Source organism: Hypomesus nipponensis, chromosome 27 (assembly GCF_054491055.1).
Source record: "Hypomesus nipponensis isolate SF chromosome 27, ASM5449105v1, whole genome shotgun sequence".
In the NCBI taxonomy this organism is placed as follows: Eukaryota; Metazoa; Chordata; class Actinopteri; order Osmeriformes; family Osmeridae; genus Hypomesus; species Hypomesus nipponensis.
This window is the reverse complement of record NC_140387.1, coordinates 8,247,674-8,270,161: the sequence shown is the minus strand read 5'-3', so window position 1 is coordinate 8,270,161 and position 22,488 is coordinate 8,247,674. Positions and strand designations below refer to the sequence as shown.

The window sequence follows — 22,488 nt, the reverse complement described above, 5'->3', positions numbered from 1 at the left end:
GAGACTTTCATTGTTTCTTTGCTCTGAAGTGCTTTTCAGCTCCTGAATAGCGTTTTCAATGCATTTGCAAAGTTTGGCATGTAACTTTTGTTTGAATGGTTTTCTTGATGTTTGAAGTGTTTTAACATGCTTCTGTGGCTGTATATATATGGAAAAGGTGTTTTGTGAAGATGTTTAGCCCTTAGATTTACTTTTAGAGACTTTCATTGTTTCTTTGCTCTAAAGTGCTTTTCAGCTCCTGAATAGCGTTTTCAATGCATTTACAGAGTTTGGCATGTAACTTTTGTCTGAATGGTTTTCTTGATGTTTGAAGTGTTATAACATGCTTCTGTGGCTGTTTATACATGGAAAAGGTGTTTTGTGAAGATGTTTAGCCATTAGATTCCGTTTTAGAGACTTTCATTTTTGTATATTTCTAAAGTGCTTTTCAGCTCCTGAATAGCGTTTTCAATGCATTTACAGAGTTTGGCATGTAACTTCTGTCTGAATAGTTCTCTTGATATTTGAAGTGTTATAACATGCTTCTGTGGCTGTATATATATGGAAAAGGTGTTTTGTGAAGATGTTTAGCCCTTAGATTTACTTTTGAGACTTTCATTGTTTCTTTGCTCTGAAGTGCTTTTCAGCTCCTGAATAGCGTTTTCAATGCATTTGCAAAGTTTGGCATGTAACTTCTGTTTGAATGGTTTTCTTGATGTTTGAAGTGTTATAACATGCTTCTGTGGCTGTATATATATGGAAAAGGTGTTTTGTGAAGATGTTTAGCCCTTAGATTTACTTTTAGAGACTTTCATTGTTTCTTTTCTCTAAAGTGCTTATCAGCTCCTGAATAGCGTTTTCAATGCATTTACAAAGTTTGGCATGTAACTTCTGTCTGAATGGTTTTCTTGATGTTTGAAGTGTTATAACATGCTTCTGTGGCTGTTTATACATGGAAAAGGTGTTTCGTGAAGATGTTTAGCCATTAGATTCTATTTTAGAGACTTTCATTTTTGTATATTTCTAAAGTGCTTTTCAGCTCCTGAATAGCGTTTTCAATGCATTTACAAAGTTTGGCATGTAACTTCTGTCTGAATGGTTTTATCGATGTTTGAAGTGTTATAAAATGCTTCTGTGGCTGTATATATTTGGAAAAGGTGTTTTGTGAAGATGTTTAGCCCTTAGATTTACTTTTAGAGACTTTCATCGTTAGATTCTGTTTTAGAGACTTTCATTTTTGTATATTTCTAAAGTGCTTTTCAGCTCCTGAATAGCGTTTTCAATGCATTTGCAAAGTTTGGCATGAAACTTCTGTCTGAATGGTTTTCTTGATGTTTGAAGTGTTATAACATGCTTCTGTGGCTGTATATATATGGAAAAGGTGTTTAGTGAAGATGTTTAGCCATTAGATTCTGTTTTAGAGACTTTCATTTTTGTATATTTCTAAAGTGCTTTTCAGCTCCTGAATAGCGTTTTCAATGCATTTACAAAGTTTGGCATGTAACTTCTGTCTGAATGGTTTTCTTGATGTTTGAAGTGTTATAACATGCTTCTGTGGCTGTATATATATGGAAAGGGTGTTTTGTGAAGATGTTTAGCCCTTAGATTTACTTTTAGAGACTTTCATTGTTAGATTCTGTTTTAGAGACTTTCATTTTTGTATATTTCTAAAGTGCTTTTCAGCTCCTGAATAGCGTTTTCAATGCATTTACAGAGTTTGGCATGTAACTTCTGTCTGAATGGTTTTCTTGATGTTTGAAGTGTTATAACATGCTTCTGTGGCTGTTTATACATGGAAAAGGTGTTCTGTGAAGATGTTTAGCCATTAGATTCCGTTTTAGAGACTTTCATTTTTGTATTGTTTTAAAGTGCTTTTCAGCTCCTGGGGCCTGTTGCACAAAACTAGGATAAGGGATTAAGCCAGGATATCTTGGTGATCCTGGCTCAATTGATCCGTAATCCGGTTGCACTAAAGATGGATAGGGGGCAGGAGGATATGTTATGGTATAAACTACCATGGAGATTTATTCTGTGGAGCTAGCCTGCTCCAGACCAGGCTAAATTCCAGGATCTATTTAATCTCATCCCTAATGTCAGTCAGCAGTCACCACAAATGGAAACCAATAGTTATTTCACTGCTCACTATACATTGTTATCACATATAACTAGACCCACTGTCATTATTTAAACGTTTGTGATCATTAATTTAAATGATTTTGGATAAAAAATGATTTTTAGATGATGTTGCTATCATTAGATAATTTACAGTTTCCCATAGACTATAAGGCTATATATAAAATGATAGAATATTAGGGCCACAGAGGGGAAAAAAACACAAGTCGTAATATTGTAACCAGTTGTTTTAAAGGAGGACAGTTGTTAAAATGACAGATGTGGGGCATTTCGTGAAATTGTACTTCAGTATGGTTTCATAAACAAAGACATGCTGATGTGCCAGAATATTAAGTATCACATTGTCATAAGTATCAAAACTGTAAAAACAATATGTAGCTTTTCTGCAGAAAGAACCAGCCTCATAAATGTATGACTTTATCCTTTTTCTTCAGTGTGGCCCTAGTACTCTGTCATATAAACAAATACACATTCCATATGAATATAAAAACACAATGTGTAACATTATGTTCCTTTATTGAATAAGGACAAAACAAAGCAGGTAAACCATCAGCTCCTTTCGAAACTGAAGTCACAGTGACTCTACAAGATGGAAAGCACAGAATCCAAGCATATTATACAAAATGATACATACACATTCAAAGGTCTGTATATAACACACCCTGCATGTCTGCACACTAAAATAAATGCAGGACAAGTCCATACACATCAACTGAACAGACAAATGAATGGATGCAGTAGCCTCCCTGCAGCCTTGTATTACACACAGTATACCGCACAAACATCATAAGAGGCCAAATTCGTAAAAAAACGAACCCAAAAAAACCCAAATTCCTCTGCCACCGCAGGACATATTTAACCAAAATTGAAAGCACACATACTAACTAAAATAATTCAACACATATTGGTCCCTCAGCAGCCGACCACTGTCGTCATCAGGGAAGATTGCCGGATTGTCCCAGTCCATGGCTGGTGGCACTCTGGGGCCCTCTCCTTCCTCAGGCAGGCCACATTGTGGAGGACAGCACAAGCCACAGTAATATCACATGCCCTAACAGGGCTGACCCTTAATTTGTGAAGGCAGTGAAAGCGTGCCTTCAGGAGGCCAAAGGTCATTTCAACTCTGGCCCTGGTCCTGGCATGGGCATGGTTGTAGGCCTGCTGTGCTTCCTGGGGGTCTGTGAAAGGTGTCAGGAGAAAAGGCTGGCAGCCATACCCCCTGTCTCCCAGCAACACACCAGAGAATTCACCTGTCAACACAAAATCTCATCATTACTACCTCATAAACACAGTGATATTCTTGACACAGCCATGATGGTTATAAATAGGGGTTGTGTGGCTTACCTTGTGATAGGCACTGATAGATTTCAGAGGCCCGAAAGATTCTGGAGTCATGGACTGAGCCAGGCCATTTTGCCACAACATTGCTGATCACACAGTCAGCATTGCAGACCATCTGAAATCATAAGATGAGGAATATTACACCAATCAATGCACATCACTGGCAATGCAGCGTGTTCGTCAATGGACAATATCAAAAAGTTATGTTCACCTGAACATTAATGCTGTGAAAGGATTTCCTATTCACAAAATCGGCCTCATGGGCACCTGAGGGGGCTTTTATCCTTATGTGTGTGCAGTCCACTGCACCAATGACATTGGGGAAACCTGTCACACAAAGTAATGAGTATCCTACTATGTGTTAACAGTTGTCCTGTAATTTGTAGATCCTCTTACCTGCAATCCTATAGAACTCCTCTTTGATGTCACAGAGTCTTCTGTGGCCAGGGAAGGAGATGAAGACATCTGCTAATGCTTTGATAGCCAGACACACACTCCTTATTGTGCGGCAAATTGTGGCCTTGTTCAGCTGTTCTGCATCCCCCACTGAGTACAGGAAGGCTCCACTAGCAAAAAAGCGCAAGGCCACACAAACCATTTGCTCCACACTCAGTGCATGGCTCCGTGCAGTGCGGTGCTTAATCCTGGGACCCAGTAGTCTGCATAGATACCTGATGCCATCTGCAGAAAACCTGTATCTTTCATATAGATGGTCATCAGGGAAGGCCAGTGGGTCCAACCGGTCCCTGAAGACCCTTTCTCGCCTGAAGGCTCTCCTCAGCACAAGTGCTTCTTCATCCACCACATCTCGCACGAATGGGCATGCCATTGTCAGAGCAGAAAGGAACACACAATTTTGGGCCTTCATATAGGCTAGTGGCCACACCTGGTGCTGGGGGGGTGGGCAAAAGAGGGCGATGCCTTATAACGATGACTTGGTTGTACTGATTGCTGGGAAAATAAAAAAAACCTTAGAAAGATGCCACCGTCCTGTGTGCTCACAATAAGAGCTCATATGTCATGGCTCACTTGACTTTACGAGAATATACCAAATTTTTATTTTCAGCTGTGTCATCTTCTTGGAGCTGGGGGAGGAAAGAAAAATAATGATTAATACATTTGTGTTACAGTTAGCATACAGTGTACATTGAAGGCATATCTCACCTCCCTCTCAAGTTTTTTTATTTCAAGGTCCAGTTTCCTAATTGTCCTCTTTTTTATTTCGGACTCCAGTGCAAGATTTTCCATCTTTTTCTTCTTGTACTGAATGTCTATGTCTGCCAGTTCTATTTGGCGCCGGAGGTGGTTGCCATACAACTTTCTGATAGCTTGTGAGCTCTGTGAACACAATACAATTAGCGCAGCTGGAATTTGGCAGGATGTGGTGTCCTTTTATTAATACGCACTATGTTGCCAGGCTGGTTTTCCCACTGTATAGCATCTGGGTCCTGTAAAAGAAATTAGATTTTTTGATTTTGATGAGGACTCCTCACCATTGTAGAGTAAATAGTACTTTCACAGTCTTAACATGATACCTCATGCCTTCTGGAATCCAGAGAGATGGTCTCCTCCTCATCATTGTCTCCATCATGTGCTGTTGCTGCTGCACTGGGGCCTTCACCCTATCACATTTAATCGGATTCATATTGAAGCTAGTAGACAAGACATGCCAGGCCTACAGTATGCCTTTGATGGAGTACTCACTGGATCAGCATCGTCTGGTGCTTGTGCTGGTGGCTCTAACAGGAACACAGTGCTGCCAGACACTGCAAGGCAATAGGTAAACCAAAGTCAGACAGTCCAAATTGATTCAATATGAATGTGGTTGTATCCCATGTAGAGATGGAAGGACATACCTTGAATGAAGCGGGTGGCATCTTGGGAGGAACCTATGCTCGTCTCTTTCCCCCCAGGGATCCCCTCTAAGACGGGCCTGCCTTTATTTAGCTCCAAGGCCATGTCCTCTGCTGGGGTAAGGTCAGCCTTTGGTGACCCACCACCCGTGCCTTGTCTGTGGGTATTCTTTTTCACTGCTAAAACAGTACAGACAATGTGTGAGCAGGCACCTTCTGGGTACAATATATGCTTGTGCTTTGTTAAATATTAGTCAGGGACCATACCATTCTGCAGAATGTTCTTGTATTTGATTTTGACCTGCTGCCATGTCCGTTTTGGCCCGTTCATGTTTAATCTACACACACACACACATATTTAATGGAGTCACACTGCAAAAAATTACTTGGTATTTTTGTCTTGTTTTCAGTAAAAATATCAAAAAATTTATCATAGCTTTATACAGTGTGATGGAGTTACTTTACACAATTTCACTCATATCTGCAGTGCATTTCAATTACAAATTTAACCGTTTCATAATTACAGTACAACTGCATTTTTGGAGATGTGAATTAAATATTTGAATTGTAATTGTGATGTTTCAGCGGAGCGGTGAGTGTGTAATTGTGCACTACTTACGCATTCAGGCGGTCTGCAATACTTTGCCACGCTTTTTCTCTTTGCTTTATCACTGTGGCGGTGTTGCCTTTCTTCTTAATTATATCTTTTACCTCCTCGTATGCCTCCATGAGGATTTGTGCTTCCGACGGGGAAAAGTACGCGGCTCTAGTTGCCATGGTAAATCAGTTAATCTGTGATCTGTGGCGGGGTCTATTTGAGTGAGCCGTGAGCGCGCACCTATCCAGGATTGGTTTCACCTGGCTTAATGAATCTGTGTCTGCTCATCCTGGCTTGGTCTTTGTGCAACCAATTAAGCCTGGACGCACATGTTTTGGCTTCATTGAGCTCAGCTGAGTCATTTATCCCGGATGTCTTAATTCTACTTTTGTGCAATAGGCCCCAGAATAGCGTTTTCAATGCATTCACAAAGTTTGGCATGTAACTTCTGTCTGAATGGTTTTCTTGATGTTTGAAGTGTTATAACATGCTTCTGTGGCTGTTTATACATGGGAAAAGGTGTTTTGTGAAGATGTTTAGCCATTAGATTCCATTTTAGAGACTTTCATTTTTGTATATTTCTAAAGTGCTTTTCAGCTCCTGAATAGCGTTTTCAATGCATTTGCAAAGTTTGGCATGAAACTTCTGTCTGAATGGTTTTCTTGATGTTTGAAGTGTTATAACATGCTTCTGTGGCTGTATATATATGGAAAAGGTGTTTAGTGAAGATGTTTAGCCATTAGATTCTGTTTTAGAGACTTTCATTTTTGTATATTTCTAAAGTGCTTTTCAGCTCCTGAATAGCGTTTTCAATGCATTTACAAAGTTTGGCATGTAACTTCTGTCTGAATGGTTTTATCGATGTTTGAAGTGTTATAACATGCTTCTGTGGCTGTATATATATGGAAAAGGTGTTTTGTGAAGATGTTTAGCCCTTAGATTTACTTTTAGAGACTTTCATTGTTTCTTTGCTCTAAAGTGCTTTTCAGCTCCTGAATAGCGTTTTCAATGCATTTACAGAGTTTGGCATGTAACTTCTGTCTGAATGGTTTTCTTGATGTTTGAAGTGTTATAACATGCTTCTGTGGCTGTTTATACATGGAAAAGGTGTTTTGTGAAGATGTTTAGCCATTAGATTCCGTTTTAGAGACTTTCATTTTTGTATTGTTTTAAAGTGCTTTTCAGCTCCTGAATAGCGTTTTCAATGCATTTACAAAGTTTGGCATGTAACTTCTGTCTGAATGGTTTTCTTGATGTCTGAAGTGTTATAACATGCTTCTGTGGCTGTATATATATGGAAAAGGTGTTTTGTGAAGATGTTTAGCCCTTAGATTTACTTTTAGAGACTTTCATTGTTTCTTTGCTCTGAAATGCTTTTCAGCTCCTGAATAGCGTTTTCAATGCATTTACAGAGTTTGGCATGTAACTTCTGTCTGAATGGTTTTCTTGATGTTTGAAGTGTTATAACATGCTTCTGTGGCTGTATATATATGGAAAAGGTGTTTTGTGAAGATGTTTAGCCCTTAGATTTACTTTTAGAGACTTTCATTGTTTCTTTGCTCTGAAGTGCTTTTCAGCTCCTGAATAGCTTTTTCAATGCATTTACAGAGTTTGGCATGTAACTTCTGTCTGAATGGTTTTCTTGATGTTTGAAGTGTTATAACATGCTTCTGTGGCTGTTTATATATGGAAAAGGTGTTTAGTGAAGATGTTTAGCCCTTAGATTTACTTTTAGAGACTTTCATTGTTTCTTTTCTCTGAAGTGCTTATCAGCTCCTGAATAGCGTTTTCAATGCATTTACAAAGTTTGGCATGTAACTTCTGTCTGAATGGTTTTCTTGATGTTTGAAGTGTTATAACATGCTTCTGTGGCTGTTTATACATGGACAAGGTGTTTCGTGAATATGTTTAGCCATTAGATTCTGTTTTAGAGACTTTCATTTTTGTATATTTCTAAAGTGCTTTTCAGCTCCTGAATAGCGTTTTCAATGCATTTACAAAGTTTGGCATGTAACTTCTGTCTGAATGGTTTTATCGATGTTTGAAGTGTTATAACATGCTTCTGTGGCTGTATATATATGGAAAAGGTGTTTTGTGAAGATGTTTAGCCCTTAGATTTACTTTTAGAGACTTTCATTGTTTCTTTGCTCTAAAGTGCTTATCAGCTCTTGAATAGCATTTTCAATGCATTTACAAAGTTTGGCATGTAACTTCTGTCTGAATGGTTTTCTTGATGTTTGAAGTGTTATAACATGCTTCTGTGGCTGTTTATATATGGAAAAGGTGTTTAGTGAAGATGTTTAGACCTTAGATTTACTTTTAGAGACTTTCATTGTTTCTTTTCTCTAAAGTGCTTATCAGCTCCTGAATAGCGTTTTCAATGCATTTACAACGTTTGGCATGTAACTTCTGTCTGAATGGTTTTATCGAGGTTTGAAGTGTTATAACATGCTTCTGTGGCTGTATATATATGGAAAAGGTGTTTTGTGAAGATGTTTAGCCCTTAGATTTACTTTTAGAGACTTTCATTGTTTCTTTGCTCTAAAGTGCTTTTCAACTCCTGGATAGCGTTTTCAATGCATTTACAGAGTTTGGCATGTAACTTCTGTCTGAATGGTTTTCTTGATGTTTGAAGTGTTATAACATGCTTCTGTGGCTGTTTATACATGGAAAAGGTGTTTTGTGAAGATGTTTAGCCCGTACATTTACTTTTAGAGACTTTCATTGTTTCTTTGCTCTAAAGTGCTTATCAGCTCCTGAATAGCATTTTCAATGCATTTACAAAGTTTGGCATGTAACTTCTGTCTGAATGGTTTTCTTGATGTTTGAAGTGTTATAACATGCTTCTGTGGCTGTTTATACATGGAAAAGGTGTTTCGTGAAGATGTTTAGCCATTAGATTCTGTTTTAAAGACTTTCATTTTTGTATATTCTAAAGTGCTTTTCAGCTCCTGAATAGCGTTTTCAATGCATTTACAGAGTTTGGCATGTAACTTCTGTCTGAATGGTTTTCTTGATGTTTGAAGTGTTATGACATGCTTCTGTGGCTGTTTATACATGGAAAAGGTGTTTTGTGAAGATGTTTAGCCCTTAGATTTACTTTTGAGACTTTCATTGTTTCTTTGCTCTAAAGTGCTTCTCAGCCCCTGAATAGCGTTTTCAATGCATTTACAAAGTTTGGCATGTAACTTCTGTCTGAATGGTTTTATTGATGTTTGAAGTGTTATAACATGCTTCTGTGGCTGTATATATATGGAAAAGGTGTTTTGTAAAGATGTTTAGCCCTTAGATTTACTTTTAGAAACTTTCATTGTTTCTTTGCTCTAAAGTGCTTTTCAGCTCCTGAATAGCGTTTTCAATGCATTTACAGAGTTTGGCATGTAACTTCTGTCTGAATGGTTTTCTTGATGTTTGAAGTGTTATAACATGCTTCTGTGGCTGTTTATACATGGAAAAGGTGTTTTGTGAAGATGTTTAGCCATTAGATTCCGTTTTAGAGCCTTTCATTTTTGTATTGTTTTAAAGTGCTTTTCAGCTCCTAAATAGCGTTTTCATTGCATTTACAGAGTTTGGCATGTAACTTCTGTCTGAATGGTTTTCTTGATGTTTGAAGTGTTATAACATGCTTCTCTAACTGTATATATATGGAAAAGGTGTTTTGTGAAGATGTTTAGCCCTTAGATTTACTTTTAGAGACTTTCATTGTTTCTTTGCTCTAAAGTGCTTATCAGCTCCTGAATAGCATTTTCAATGCATTTACAAAGTTTGGCATGTAACTTCTGTCTGAATGGTTTTCTTGATGTTTGAAGTGTTATAACATGCTTCTGTGGCTGTATATATATGGAAAAGGTGTTTTGTGAAGATGTTTAGCCCTTAGATTTACTTTTAGAGACTTTCATTGTTTCTTTGCTCTAAAGTGCTTTTCAGCTCCTGAATAGCGTTTTCAATGCATTTACAGAGTTTGGCATGTAACTTTTGTCTGAATGGTTTTCTTGATGTTTGAAGTGTTATAACATGCTTCTGTGGCTGTTTATACATGGAAAAGGTGTTTTGTGAAGATGTTTAGCCATTAGATTCCGTTTTAGAGACTTTCATTTTTGTATATTTCTAAAGTGCTTTTCAGCTCCTGAATAGCGTTTTCAATGCATTTACAGAGTTTGGCATGTAACTTCTGTCTGAATAGTTCTCTTGATGTTTGAAGTGTTATAACATGCTTCTGTGGCTGTATATATATGGAAAAGGTGTTTTGTGAAGATGTTTAGCCCTTAGATTTACTTTTGAGACTTTCATTGTTTCTTTGCTCTGAAGTGCTTTTCAGCTCCTGAATAGCGTTTTCAATGCATTTGCAAAGTTTGGCATGTAACTTCTGTCTGAATGGTTTTCTTGATGTTTGAAGTGTTATAACATGCTTCTGTAACTGTATTTATATGGAAAAGGTGTTTTGTGAAGATGTTTAGCCCTTAGATTTACTTTTAGAGACTTTCATTGTTTCTTTTCTCGAAAGTGCTTATCAGCTCCTGAATAGCGTTTTCAATGCATTTACAGAGTTTGGCATGTAACTTCTGTCTGAATAGTTCTCTTGATGTTTGAAGTGTTATAACATGCTTCTGTGGCTGTATATATATGGAAAAGGTGTTTTGTGAAGATGTTTAGCCCTTAGATTTACTTTTGAGACTTTCATTGTTTCTTTGCTCTGAAGTGCTTTTCAGCTCCTGAATAGCGTTTTCAATGCATTTGCAAAGTTTGGCATGTAACTTCTGTCTGAATGGTTTTCTTGATGTTTGAAGTGTTATAACATGCTTCTGTAACTGTATTTATATGGAAAAGGTGTTTTGTGAAGATGTTTAGCCCTTAGATTTACTTTTAGAGACTTTCATTGTTTCTTTTCTCTAAAGTGCTTATCAGCTCCTGAATAGCGTTTTCAATGCATTTACAAAGTTTGGCATGTAACTTCTGTCTGAATGGTTTTCTTGATGTTTGAAGTGTTATAACATGCTTCTGTAACTGTATATATATGGAAAAGGTGTTTTGTGAAGATGTTTAGCCCTTAGATTTACTTTTAGAGACTTTCATTGTTTCTTTGCTCTAAAGTGCTTATCAGCTCCTGAATAGCATTTTCAATGCATTTACAAAGTTTGGCATGTAACTTCTGTCTGAATGGTTTTCTTGATGTTTGAAGTGTTATAACATGCTTCTGTGGCTGTATATATATGGAAAAGGTGTTTTGTGAAGATGTTTAGCCCTTAGATTTACTTTTAGAGACTTTCATTGTTTCTTTTCTCTAAAGTGCTTATCAGCTCCTGAATAGCGTTTTCAATGCATTTACAAAGTTTGGCATGTAACTTCTGTCTGAATGGTTTTCTTGAAGTTTGAAGTGTTATAACATGCTTCTGTGGCTGTTTATACATGGAAAAGGTGTTTCGTGAAGATATTTAGCCATTAGATTCTATTTTAGAGACTTTCATTTTTGTATATTTCTAAAGTGCTTTTCAGCTCCTGAATAGCGTTTTCAATGCATTTACAAAGTTTGGCATGTAACTTCTGTCTGAATGGTTTTATCGATGTTTGAAGTGTTATAAAATGCTTCTGTGGCTGTATATATTTGGAAAAGGTGTTTTGTGAAGATGTTTAGCCCTTAGATTTACTTTTAGAGACTTTCATTGTTAGATTCTGTTTTAGAGACTTTCATTTTTGTATATTTTTAAAGTGCTTTTCAGCTCCTGAATAGCGTTTTCAATGCATTTACAGAGTTTGGCATGTAACTTCTGTCTGAATAGTTCTCTTGATATTTGAAGTGTTATAACATGCTTCTGTGGCTGTATATATATGGAAAAGGTGTTTTGTGAAGATGTTTAGCCCTTAGATTTACTTTTGAGACTTTCATTGTTTCTTTGCTCTGAAGTGCTTTTCAGCTCCTGAATAGCGTTTTCAATGCATTTGCAAAGTTTGGCATGTAACTTTTGTTTGAATGGTTTTCTTGATGTTTGAAGTGTTTTAACATGCTTCTGTGGCTGTATATATATGGAAAAGGTGTTTTGTGAAGATGTTTAGCCCTTAGATTTACTTTTAGAGACTTTCATTGTTTCTTTGCTCTAAAGTGCTTTTCAGCTCCTGAATAGCGTTTTCAATGCATTTACAGAGTTTGGCATGTAACTTTTGTCTGAATGGTTTTCTTGATGTTTGAAGTGTTATAACATGCTTCTGTGGCTGTTTATACATGGAAAAGGTGTTTTGTGAAGATGTTTAGCCATTAGATTCCGTTTTAGAGACTTTCATTTTTGTATATTTCTAAAGTGCTTTTCAGCTCCTGAATAGCGTTTTCAATGCATTTACAGAGTTTGGCATGTAACTTCTGTCTGAATAGTTCTCTTGATATTTGAAGTGTTATAACATGCTTCTGTGGCTGTATATATATGGAAAAGGTGTTTTGTGAAGATGTTTAGCCCTTAGATTTACTTTTGAGACTTTCATTGTTTCTTTGCTCTGAAGTGCTTTTCAGCTCCTGAATAGCGTTTTCAATGCATTTGCAAAGTTTGGCATGTAACTTCTGTTTGAATGGTTTTCTTGATGTTTGAAGTGTTATAACATGCTTCTGTGGCTGTATATATATGGAAAAGGTGTTTTGTGAAGATGTTTAGCCCTTAGATTTACTTTTAGAGACTTTCATTGTTTCTTTTCTCTAAAGTGCTTATCAGCTCCTGAATAGCGTTTTCAATGCATTTACAAAGTTTGGCATGTAACTTCTGTCTGAATGGTTTTCTTGATGTTTGAAGTGTTATAACATGCTTCTGTGGCTGTTTATACATGGAAAAGGTGTTTCGTGAAGATGTTTAGCCATTAGATTCTATTTTAGAGACTTTCATTTTTGTATATTTCTAAAGTGCTTTTCAGCTCCTGAATAGCGTTTTCAATGCATTTACAAAGTTTGGCATGTAACTTCTGTCTGAATGGTTTTATCGATGTTTGAAGTGTTATAAAATGCTTCTGTGGCTGTATATATTTGGAAAAGGTGTTTTGTGAAGATGTTTAGCCCTTAGATTTACTTTTAGAGACTTTCATCGTTAGATTCTGTTTTAGAGACTTTCATTTTTGTATATTTCTAAAGTGCTTTTCAGCTCCTGAATAGCGTTTTCAATGCATTTGCAAAGTTTGGCATGAAACTTCTGTCTGAATGGTTTTCTTGATGTTTGAAGTGTTATAACATGCTTCTGTGGCTGTATATATATGGAAAAGGTGTTTAGTGAAGATGTTTAGCCATTAGATTCTGTTTTAGAGACTTTCATTTTTGTATATTTCTAAAGTGCTTTTCAGCTCCTGAATAGCGTTTTCAATGCATTTACAAAGTTTGGCATGTAACTTCTGTCTGAATGGTTTTCTTGATGTTTGAAGTGTTATAACATGCTTCTGTGGCTGTATATATATGGAAAGGGTGTTTTGTGAAGATGTTTAGCCCTTAGATTTACTTTTAGAGACTTTCATTGTTAGATTCTGTTTTAGAGACTTTCATTTTTGTATATTTCTAAAGTGCTTTTCAGCTCCTGAATAGCGTTTTCAATGCATTTACAGAGTTTGGCATGTAACTTCTGTCTGAATGGTTTTCTTGATGTTTGAAGTGTTATAACATGCTTCTGTGGCTGTTTATACATGGAAAAGGTGTTCTGTGAAGATGTTTAGCCATTAGATTCCGTTTTAGAGACTTTCATTTTTGTATTGTTTTAAAGTGCTTTTCAGCTCCTGGGGCCTGTTGCACAAAACTAGGATAAGGGATTAAGCCAGGATATCTTGGTGATCCTGGCTCAATTGATCCGTAATCCGGTTGCACTAAAGATGGATAGGGGGCAGGAGGATATGTTATGGTATAAACTACCATGGAGATTTATTCTGTGGAGCTAGCCTGCTCCAGACCAGGCTAAATTCCAGGATCTATTTAATCTCATCCCTAATGTCAGTCAGCAGTCACCACAAATGGAAACCAATAGTTATTTCACTGCTCACTATACATTGTTATCACATATAACTAGACCCACTGTCATTATTTAAACGTTTGTGATCATTAATTTAAATGATTTTGGATAAAAAATGATTTTTAGATGATGTTGCTATCATTAGATAATTTACAGTTTCCCATAGACTATAAGGCTATATATAAAATGATAGAATATTAGGGCCACAGAGGGGAAAAAAACACAAGTCGTAATATTGTAACCAGTTGTTTTAAAGGAGGACAGTTGTTAAAATGACAGATGTGGGGCATTTCGTGAAATTGTACTTCAGTATGGTTTCATAAACAAAGACATGCTGATGTGCCAGAATATTAAGTATCACATTGTCATAAGTATCAAAACTGTAAAAACAATATGTAGCTTTTCTGCAGAAAGAACCAGCCTCATAAATGTATGACTTTATCCTTTTTCTTCAGTGTGGCCCTAGTACTCTGTCATATAAACAAATACACATTCCATATGAATATAAAAACACAATGTGTAACATTATGTTCCTTTATTGAATAAGGACAAAACAAAGCAGGTAAACCATCAGCTCCTTTCGAAACTGAAGTCACAGTGACTCTACAAGATGGAAAGCACAGAATCCAAGCATATTATACAAAATGATACATACACATTCAAAGGTCTGTATATAACACACCCTGCATGTCTGCACACTAAAATAAATGCAGGACAAGTCCATACACATCAACTGAACAGACAAATGAATGGATGCAGTAGCCTCCCTGCAGCCTTGTATTACACACAGTATACCGCACAAACATCATAAGAGGCCAAATTCGTAAAAAAACGAACCCAAAAAAACCCAAATTCCTCTGCCACCGCAGGACATATTTAACCAAAATTGAAAGCACACATACTAACTAAAATAATTCAACACATATTGGTCCCTCAGCAGCCGACCACTGTCGTCATCAGGGAAGATTGCCGGATTGTCCCAGTCCATGGCTGGTGGCACTCTGGGGCCCTCTCCTTCCTCAGGCAGGCCACATTGTGGAGGACAGCACAAGCCACAGTAATATCACATGCCCTAACAGGGCTGACCCTTAATTTGTGAAGGCAGTGAAAGCGTGCCTTCAGGAGGCCAAAGGTCATTTCAACTCTGGCCCTGGTCCTGGCATGGGCATGGTTGTAGGCCTGCTGTGCTTCCTGGGGGTCTGTGAAAGGTGTCAGGAGAAAAGGCTGGCAGCCATACCCCCTGTCTCCCAGCAACACACCAGAGAATTCACCTGTCAACACAAAATCTCATCATTACTACCTCATAAACACAGTGATATTCTTGACACAGCCATGATGGTTATAAATAGGGGTTGTGTGGCTTACCTTGTGATAGGCACTGATAGATTTCAGAGGCCCGAAAGATTCTGGAGTCATGGACTGAGCCAGGCCATTTTGCCACAACATTGCTGATCACACAGTCAGCATTGCAGACCATCTGAAATCATAAGATGAGGAATATTACACCAATCAATGCACATCACTGGCAATGCAGCGTGTTCGTCAATGGACAATATCAAAAAGTTATGTTCACCTGAACATTAATGCTGTGAAAGGATTTCCTATTCACAAAATCGGCCTCATGGGCACCTGAGGGGGCTTTTATCCTTATGTGTGTGCAGTCCACTGCACCAATGACATTGGGGAAACCTGTCACACAAAGTAATGAGTATCCTACTATGTGTTAACAGTTGTCCTGTAATTTGTAGATCCTCTTACCTGCAATCCTATAGAACTCCTCTTTGATGTCACAGAGTCTTCTGTGGCCAGGGAAGGAGATGAAGACATCTGCTAATGCTTTGATAGCCAGACACACACTCCTTATTGTGCGGCAAATTGTGGCCTTGTTCAGCTGTTCTGCATCCCCCACTGAGTACAGGAAGGCTCCACTAGCAAAAAAGCGCAAGGCCACACAAACCATTTGCTCCACACTCAGTGCATGGCTCCGTGCAGTGCGGTGCTTAATCCTGGGACCCAGTAGTCTGCATAGATACCTGATGCCATCTGCAGAAAACCTGTATCTTTCATATAGATGGTCATCAGGGAAGGCCAGTGGGTCCAACCGGTCCCTGAAGACCCTTTCTCGCCTGAAGGCTCTCCTCAGCACAAGTGCTTCTTCATCCACCACATCTCGCACGAATGGGCATGCCATTGTCAGAGCAGAAAGGAACACACAATTTTGGGCCTTCATATAGGCTAGTGGCCACACCTGGTGCTGGGGGGGTGGGCAAAAGAGGGCGATGCCTTATAACGATGACTTGGTTGTACTGATTGCTGGGAAAATAAAAAAAACCTTAGAAAGATGCCACCGTCCTGTGTGCTCACAATAAGAGCTCATATGTCATGGCTCACTTGACTTTACGAGAATATACCAAATTTTTATTTTCAGCTGTGTCATCTTCTTGGAGCTGGGGGAGGAAAGAAAAATAATGATTAATACATTTGTGTTACAGTTAGCATACAGTGTACATTGAAGGCATATCTCACCTCCCTCTCAAGTTTTTTTATTTCAAGGTCCAGTTTCCTAATTGTCCTCTTTTTTATTTCGGACTCCAGTGCAAGATTTTCCATCTTTTTCTTCTTGTACTGAATGTCTATGTCTGCCAGTTCTATTTGGCGCCGGAGGTGGTTGCCATACAACTTTCTGATAGCTTGTGAGCTCTGTGAACACAATACAATTAGCGCAGCTGGAATTTGGCAGGATGTGGTGTCCTTTTATTAATACGCACTATGTTGCCAGGCTGGTTTTCCCACTGTATAGCATCTGGGTCCTGTAAAAGAAATTAGATTTTTTGATTTTGATGAGGACTCCTCACCATTGTAGAGTAAATAGTACTTTCACAGTCTTAACATGATACCTCATGCCTTCTGGAATCCAGAGAGATGGTCTCCTCCTCATCATTGTCTCCATCATGTGCTGTTGCTGCTGCACTGGGGCCTTCACCCTATCACATTTAATCGGATTCATATTGAAGCTAGTAGACAAGACATGCCAGGCCTACAGTATGCCTTTGATGGAGTACTCACTGGATCAGCATCGTCTGGTGCTTGTGCTGGTGGCTCTAACAGGAACACAGTGCTGCCAGACACTGCAAGGCAATAGGTAAACCAAAGTCAGACAGTCCAAATTGATTCAATATGAATGTGGTTGTATCCCATGTAGAGATGGAAGGACATACCTTGAATGAAGCGGGTGGCATCTTGGGAGGAACCTATGCTCGTCTCTTTCCCCCCAGGGATCCCCTCTAAGACGGGCCTGCCTTTATTTAGCTCCAAGGCCATGTCCTCTGCTGGGGTAAGGTCAGCCTTTGGTGACCCACCACCCGTGCCTTGTCTGTGGGTATTCTTTTTCACTGCTAAAACAGTACAGACAATGTGTGAGCAGGCACCTTCTGGGTACAATATATGCTTGTGCTTTGTTAAATATTAGTCAGGGACCATACCATTCTGCAGAATGTTCTTGTATTTGATTTTGACCTGCTGCCATGTCCGTTTTGGCCCGTTCATGTTTAATCTACACACACACACACATATTTAATGGAGTCACACTGCAAAAAATTACTTGGTATTTTTGTCTTGTTTTCAGTAAAAATATCAAAAAATTTATCATAGCTTTATACAGTGTGATGGAGTTACTTTACACAATTTCACTCATATCTGCAGTGCATTTCAATTACAAATTTAACCGTTTCATAATTACAGTACAACTGCATTTTTGGAGATGTGAATTAAATATTTGAATTGTAATTGTGATGTTTCAGCGGAGCGGTGAGTGTGTAATTGTGCACTACTTACGCATTCAGGCGGTCTGCAATACTTTGCCACGCTTTTTCTCTTTGCTTTATCACTGTGGCGGTGTTGCCTTTCTTCTTAATTATATCTTTTACCTCCTCGTATGCCTCCATGAGGATTTGTGCTTCCGACGGGGAAAAGTACGCGGCTCTAGTTGCCATGGTAAATCAGTTAATCTGTGATCTGTGGCGGGGTCTATTTGAGTGAGCCGTGAGCGCGCACCTATCCAGGATTGGTTTCACCTGGCTTAATGAATCTGTGTCTGCTCATCCTGGCTTGGTCTTTGTGCAACCAATTAAGCCTGGACGCACATGTTTTGGCTTCATTGAGCTCAGCTGAGTCATTTATCCCGGATGTCTTAATTCTACTTTTGTGCAATAGGCCCCAGAATAGCGTTTTCAATGCATTCACAAAGTTTGGCATGTAACTTCTGTCTGAATGGTTTTCTTGATGTTTGAAGTGTTATAACATGCTTCTGTGGCTGTTTATACATGGGAAAAGGTGTTTTGTGAAGATGTTTAGCCATTAGATTCCATTTTAGAGACTTTCATTTTTGTATATTTCTAAAGTGCTTTTCAGCTCCTGAATAGCGTTTTCAATGCATTTGCAAAGTTTGGCATGAAACTTCTGTCTGAATGGTTTTCTTGATGTTTGAAGTGTTATAACATGCTTCTGTGGCTGTATATATATGGAAAAGGTGTTTAGTGAAGATGTTTAGCCATTAGATTCTGTTTTAGAGACTTTCATTTTTGTATATTTCTAAAGTGCTTTTCAGCTCCTGAATAGCGTTTTCAATGCATTTACAAAGTTTGGCATGTAACTTCTGTCTGAATGGTTTTATCGATGTTTGAAGTGTTATAACATGCTTCTGTGGCTGTATATATATGGAAAAGGTGTTTTGTGAAGATGTTTAGCCCTTAGATTTACTTTTAGAGACTTTCATTGTTTCTTTGCTCTAAAGTGCTTTTCAGCTCCTGAATAGCGTTTTCAATGCATTTACAGAGTTTGGCATGTAACTTCTGTCTGAATGGTTTTCTTGATGTTTGAAGTGTTATAACATGCTTCTGTGGCTGTTTATACATGGAAAAGGTGTTTTGTGAAGATGTTTAGCCATTAGATTCCGTTTTAGAGACTTTCATTTTTGTATTGTTTTAAAGTGCTTTTCAGCTCCTGAATAGCGTTTTCAATGCATTTACAAAGTTTGGCATGTAACTTCTGTCTGAATGGTTTTCTTGATGTCTGAAGTGTTATAACATGCTTCTGTGGCTGTATATATATGGAAAAGGTGTTTTGTGAAGATGTTTAGCCCTTAGATTTACTTTTAGAGACTTTCATTGTTTCTTTGCTCTGAAATGCTTTTCAGCTCCTGAATAGCGTTTTCAATGCATTTACAGAGTTTGGCATGTAACTTCTGTCTGAATGGTTTTCTTGATGTTTGAAGTGTTATAACATGCTTCTGTGGCTGTATATATATGGAAAAGGTGTTTTGTGAAGATGTTTAGCCCTTAGATTTACTTTTAGAGACTTTCATTGTTTCTTTGCTCTGAAGTGCTTTTCAGCTCCTGAATAGCTTTTTCAATGCATTTACAGAGTTTGGCATGTAACTTCTGTCTGAATGGTTTTCTTGATGTTTGAAGTGTTATAACATGCTTCTGTGGCTGTTTATATATGGAAAAGGTGTTTAGTGAAGATGTTTAGCCCTTAGATTTACTTTTAGAGACTTTCATTGTTTCTTTTCTCTGAAGTGCTTATCAGCTCCTGAATAGCGTTTTCAATGCATTTACAAAGTTTGGCATGTAACTTCTGTCTGAATGGTTTTCTTGATGTTTGAAGTGTTATAACATGCTTCTGTGGCTGTTTATACATGGACAAGGTGTTTCGTGAATATGTTTAGCCATTAGATTCTGTTTTAGAGACTTTCATTTTTGTATATTTCTAAAGTGCTTTTCAGCTCCTGAATAGCGTTTTCAATGCATTTACAAAGTTTGGCATGTAACTTCTGTCTGAATGGTTTTATCGATGTTTGAAGTGTTATAACATGCTTCTGTGGCTGTATATATATGGAAAAGGTGTTTTGTGAAGATGTTTAGCCCTTAGATTTACTTTTAGAGACTTTCATTGTTTCTTTGCTCTAAAGTGCTTATCAGCTCTTGAATAGCATTTTCAATGCATTTACAAAGTTTGGCATGTAACTTCTGTCTGAATGGTTTTCTTGATGTTTGAAGTGTTATAACATGCTTCTGTGGCTGTTTATATATGGAAAAGGTGTTTAGTGAAGATGTTTAGACCTTAGATTTACTTTTAGAGACTTTCATTGTTTCTTTTCTCTAAAGTGCTTATCAGCTCCTGAATAGCGTTTTCAATGCATTTACAACGTTTGGCATGTAACTTCTGTCTGAATGGTTTTATCGAGGTTTGAAGTGTTATAACATGCTTCTGTGGCTGTATATATATGGAAAAGGTGTTTTGTGAAGATGTTTAGCCCTTAGATTTACTTTTAGAGACTTTCATTGTTTCTTTGCTCTAAAGTGCTTTTCAACTCCTGGATAGCGTTTTCAATGCATTTACAGAGTTTGGCATGTAACTTCTGTCTGAATGGTTTTCTTGATGTTTGAAGTGTTATAACATGCTTCTGTGGCTGTTTATACATGGAAAAGGTGTTTTGTGAAGATGTTTAGCCCGTACATTTACTTTTAGAGACTTTCATTGTTTCTTTGCTCTAAAGTGCTTATCAGCTCCTGAATAGCATTTTCAATGCATTTACAAAGTTTGGCATGTAACTTCTGTCTGAATGGTTTTCTTGATGTTTGAAGTGTTATAACATGCTTCTGTGGCTGTTTATACATGGAAAAGGTGTTTCGTGAAGATGTTTAGCCATTAGATTCTGTTTTAAAGACTTTCATTTTTGTATATTCTAAAGTGCTTTTCAGCTCCTGAATAGCGTTTTCAATGCATTTACAGAGTTTGGCATGTAACTTCTGTCTGAATGGTTTTCTTGATGTTTGAAGTGTTATGACATGCTTCTGTGGCTGTTTATACATGGAAAAGGTGTTTTGTGAAGATGTTTAGCCCTTAGATTTACTTTTGAGACTTTCATTGTTTCTTTGCTCTAAAGTGCTTCTCAGCCCCTGAATAGCGTTTTCAATGCATTTACAAAGTTTGGCATGTAACTTCTGTCTGAATGGTTTTATTGATGTTTGAAGTGTTATAACATGCTTCTGTGGCTGTATATATATGGAAAAGGTGTTTTGTAAAGATGTTTAGCCCTTAGATTTACTTTTAGAAACTTTCATTGTTTCTTTGCTCTAAAGTGCTTTTCAGCTCCTGAATAGCGTTTTCAATGCATTTACAGAGTTTGGCATGTAACTTCTGTCTGAATGGTTTTCTTGATGTTTGAAGTGTTATAACATGCTTCTGTGGCTGTTTATACATGGAAAAGGTGTTTTGTGAAGATGTTTAGCCATTAGATTCCGTTTTAGAGCCTTTCATTTTTGTATTGTTTTAAAGTGCTTTTCAGCTCCTAAATAGCGTTTTCAATGCATTTACAAAGTTTGGCATGTAACTTCTGTCTGAATGGTTTTCTTGATGTTTGAAGTGTTATAACATGCTTCTGTGGCTGTTTATACATGGAAAAGGTGTTTTGTGAAGATGTTTAGCCCTTAGATTTACTTTTGAGACTTTCATTGTTTCTTTGCTCTAAAGTGCTTTTCAGCTCCTGAATAGCGTTTTCATTGCATTTACAGAGTTTGGCATGTAACTTCTGTCTGAATGGTTTTCTTGATGTTTGAAGTGTTATAACATGCTTCTGTGGCTGTTTATACATGGAAAAGGTGTTTTGTGAAGATGTTTAGCCATTAGATTCCGTTTTAGAGACTTTCATTTTTGTATTGTTCTAAAGTGCTTTTCAGCTCCTGAATAGCGTTTTCATTGCATTTACAGAGTTTGGCATGTAACTTCTGTCTGAATGGTTTTCTTGATGTTTGAAGTGTTATAACATGCTTCTGTGGCTGTTTATACATGGAAAAGGTGTTTTGTGAAGATGTTTAGCCATTAGATTCCGTTTTAGAGACTTTCATTTTTGTATTGTTCTAAAGTGCTTTTCAGCTCCTGAATAGCGTTTTCAATGCATTTACAAAGTTTGGCATGTAACTTCTGTCTGAATGGTTTTCTTGATGTTTGAAGTGTTATAACATGCTTCTGTGGCTGTATATATATGGAAAAGGTGTTTTGTGAAGATGTTTAGCCCTTAAATTTACTTTTAGAGACTTTCATTGTTTCTTTGCTCTGAAGTGCTTATCAGCTCCTGAATAGCGTTTTCAATGCATTTACAAAGTTTGGCATGTAACTTCTGTCTGAATGGTTTTCTTGATGTTTGAAGTGTTATAACATGCTTCTGTGGCTGTTTATACATGGAAAAGGTGTTTTGTGAAGATGTTTAGCCATTAGATTCCGTTTTAGAGACTTTCATTTTTGTATATTTCTAAAGTGCTTTTCAGCTCCTGAATAGCGTTTTCAATGCATTTACAGAGTTTGGCATGTAACTTCTGTCTGAATGGTTTTCTTGATGTTTGAAGTGTTATGACATGCTTCTGTGGCTGTTTATACATGGAAAAGGTGTTTTGTGAAGATGTTTAGCCCTTAGATTTACTTTTGAGACTTTCATTGTTTCTTTGCTCTAAAGTGCTTCTCAGCCCCTGAATAGCGTTTTCAATGCATTTACAAAGTTTGGCATGTAACTTCTGTCTGAATGGTTTTATTGATGTTTGAAGTGTTATAACATGCTTCTGTG

General features: G+C 37.5%; 2 protein-coding genes across 4 annotated transcripts; both read right to left on the bottom strand.

The window, feature by feature from the left end:
- Window positions 1-4,466: 4,466 nt before the first annotated feature.
- On the bottom strand, window positions 4,467-6,172 carry LOC146220739 (uncharacterized). 2 transcript variants are annotated; one of them, XM_084693849.1, is made up of 8 exons: window positions 5,926-6,172; window positions 5,574-5,644; window positions 5,310-5,486; window positions 5,158-5,219; window positions 4,989-5,075; window positions 4,860-4,901; window positions 4,618-4,791; window positions 4,467-4,538 (listed from the first exon to the last, which is right to left on the bottom strand). In XM_084693849.1, the coding sequence occupies exons 1-8, from the start codon at window positions 6,081-6,083 to the stop codon at window positions 4,479-4,481; spliced, it is 831 nt and encodes a 276-aa protein (XP_084549975.1). In that variant the 5' UTR covers window positions 6,084-6,172; the 3' UTR covers window positions 4,467-4,478. The 2 variants fall into 2 exon arrangements, with proteins under 2 accessions (XP_084549975.1, XP_084549974.1); XM_084693848.1 differs by lacking the exon at window positions 4,467-4,538 and having other exon boundaries at window positions 4,545-4,791.
- Window positions 6,173-16,243: 10,071 nt separating this feature from the next.
- LOC146220738 (uncharacterized) lies at window positions 16,244-17,949 on the bottom strand. Of its 2 annotated transcripts, XM_084693247.1 has the most exons (8): window positions 17,703-17,949; window positions 17,351-17,421; window positions 17,087-17,263; window positions 16,935-16,996; window positions 16,766-16,852; window positions 16,637-16,678; window positions 16,395-16,568; window positions 16,244-16,315 (listed from the first exon to the last, which is right to left on the bottom strand). In XM_084693247.1, the coding sequence occupies exons 1-8, from the start codon at window positions 17,858-17,860 to the stop codon at window positions 16,256-16,258; spliced, it is 831 nt and encodes a 276-aa protein (XP_084549373.1). In that variant the 5' UTR covers window positions 17,861-17,949; the 3' UTR covers window positions 16,244-16,255. The 2 variants fall into 2 exon arrangements, with proteins under 2 accessions (XP_084549373.1, XP_084549372.1); XM_084693246.1 differs by lacking the exon at window positions 16,244-16,315 and having other exon boundaries at window positions 16,322-16,568.
- Window positions 17,950-22,488: the final 4,539 nt, after the last annotated feature.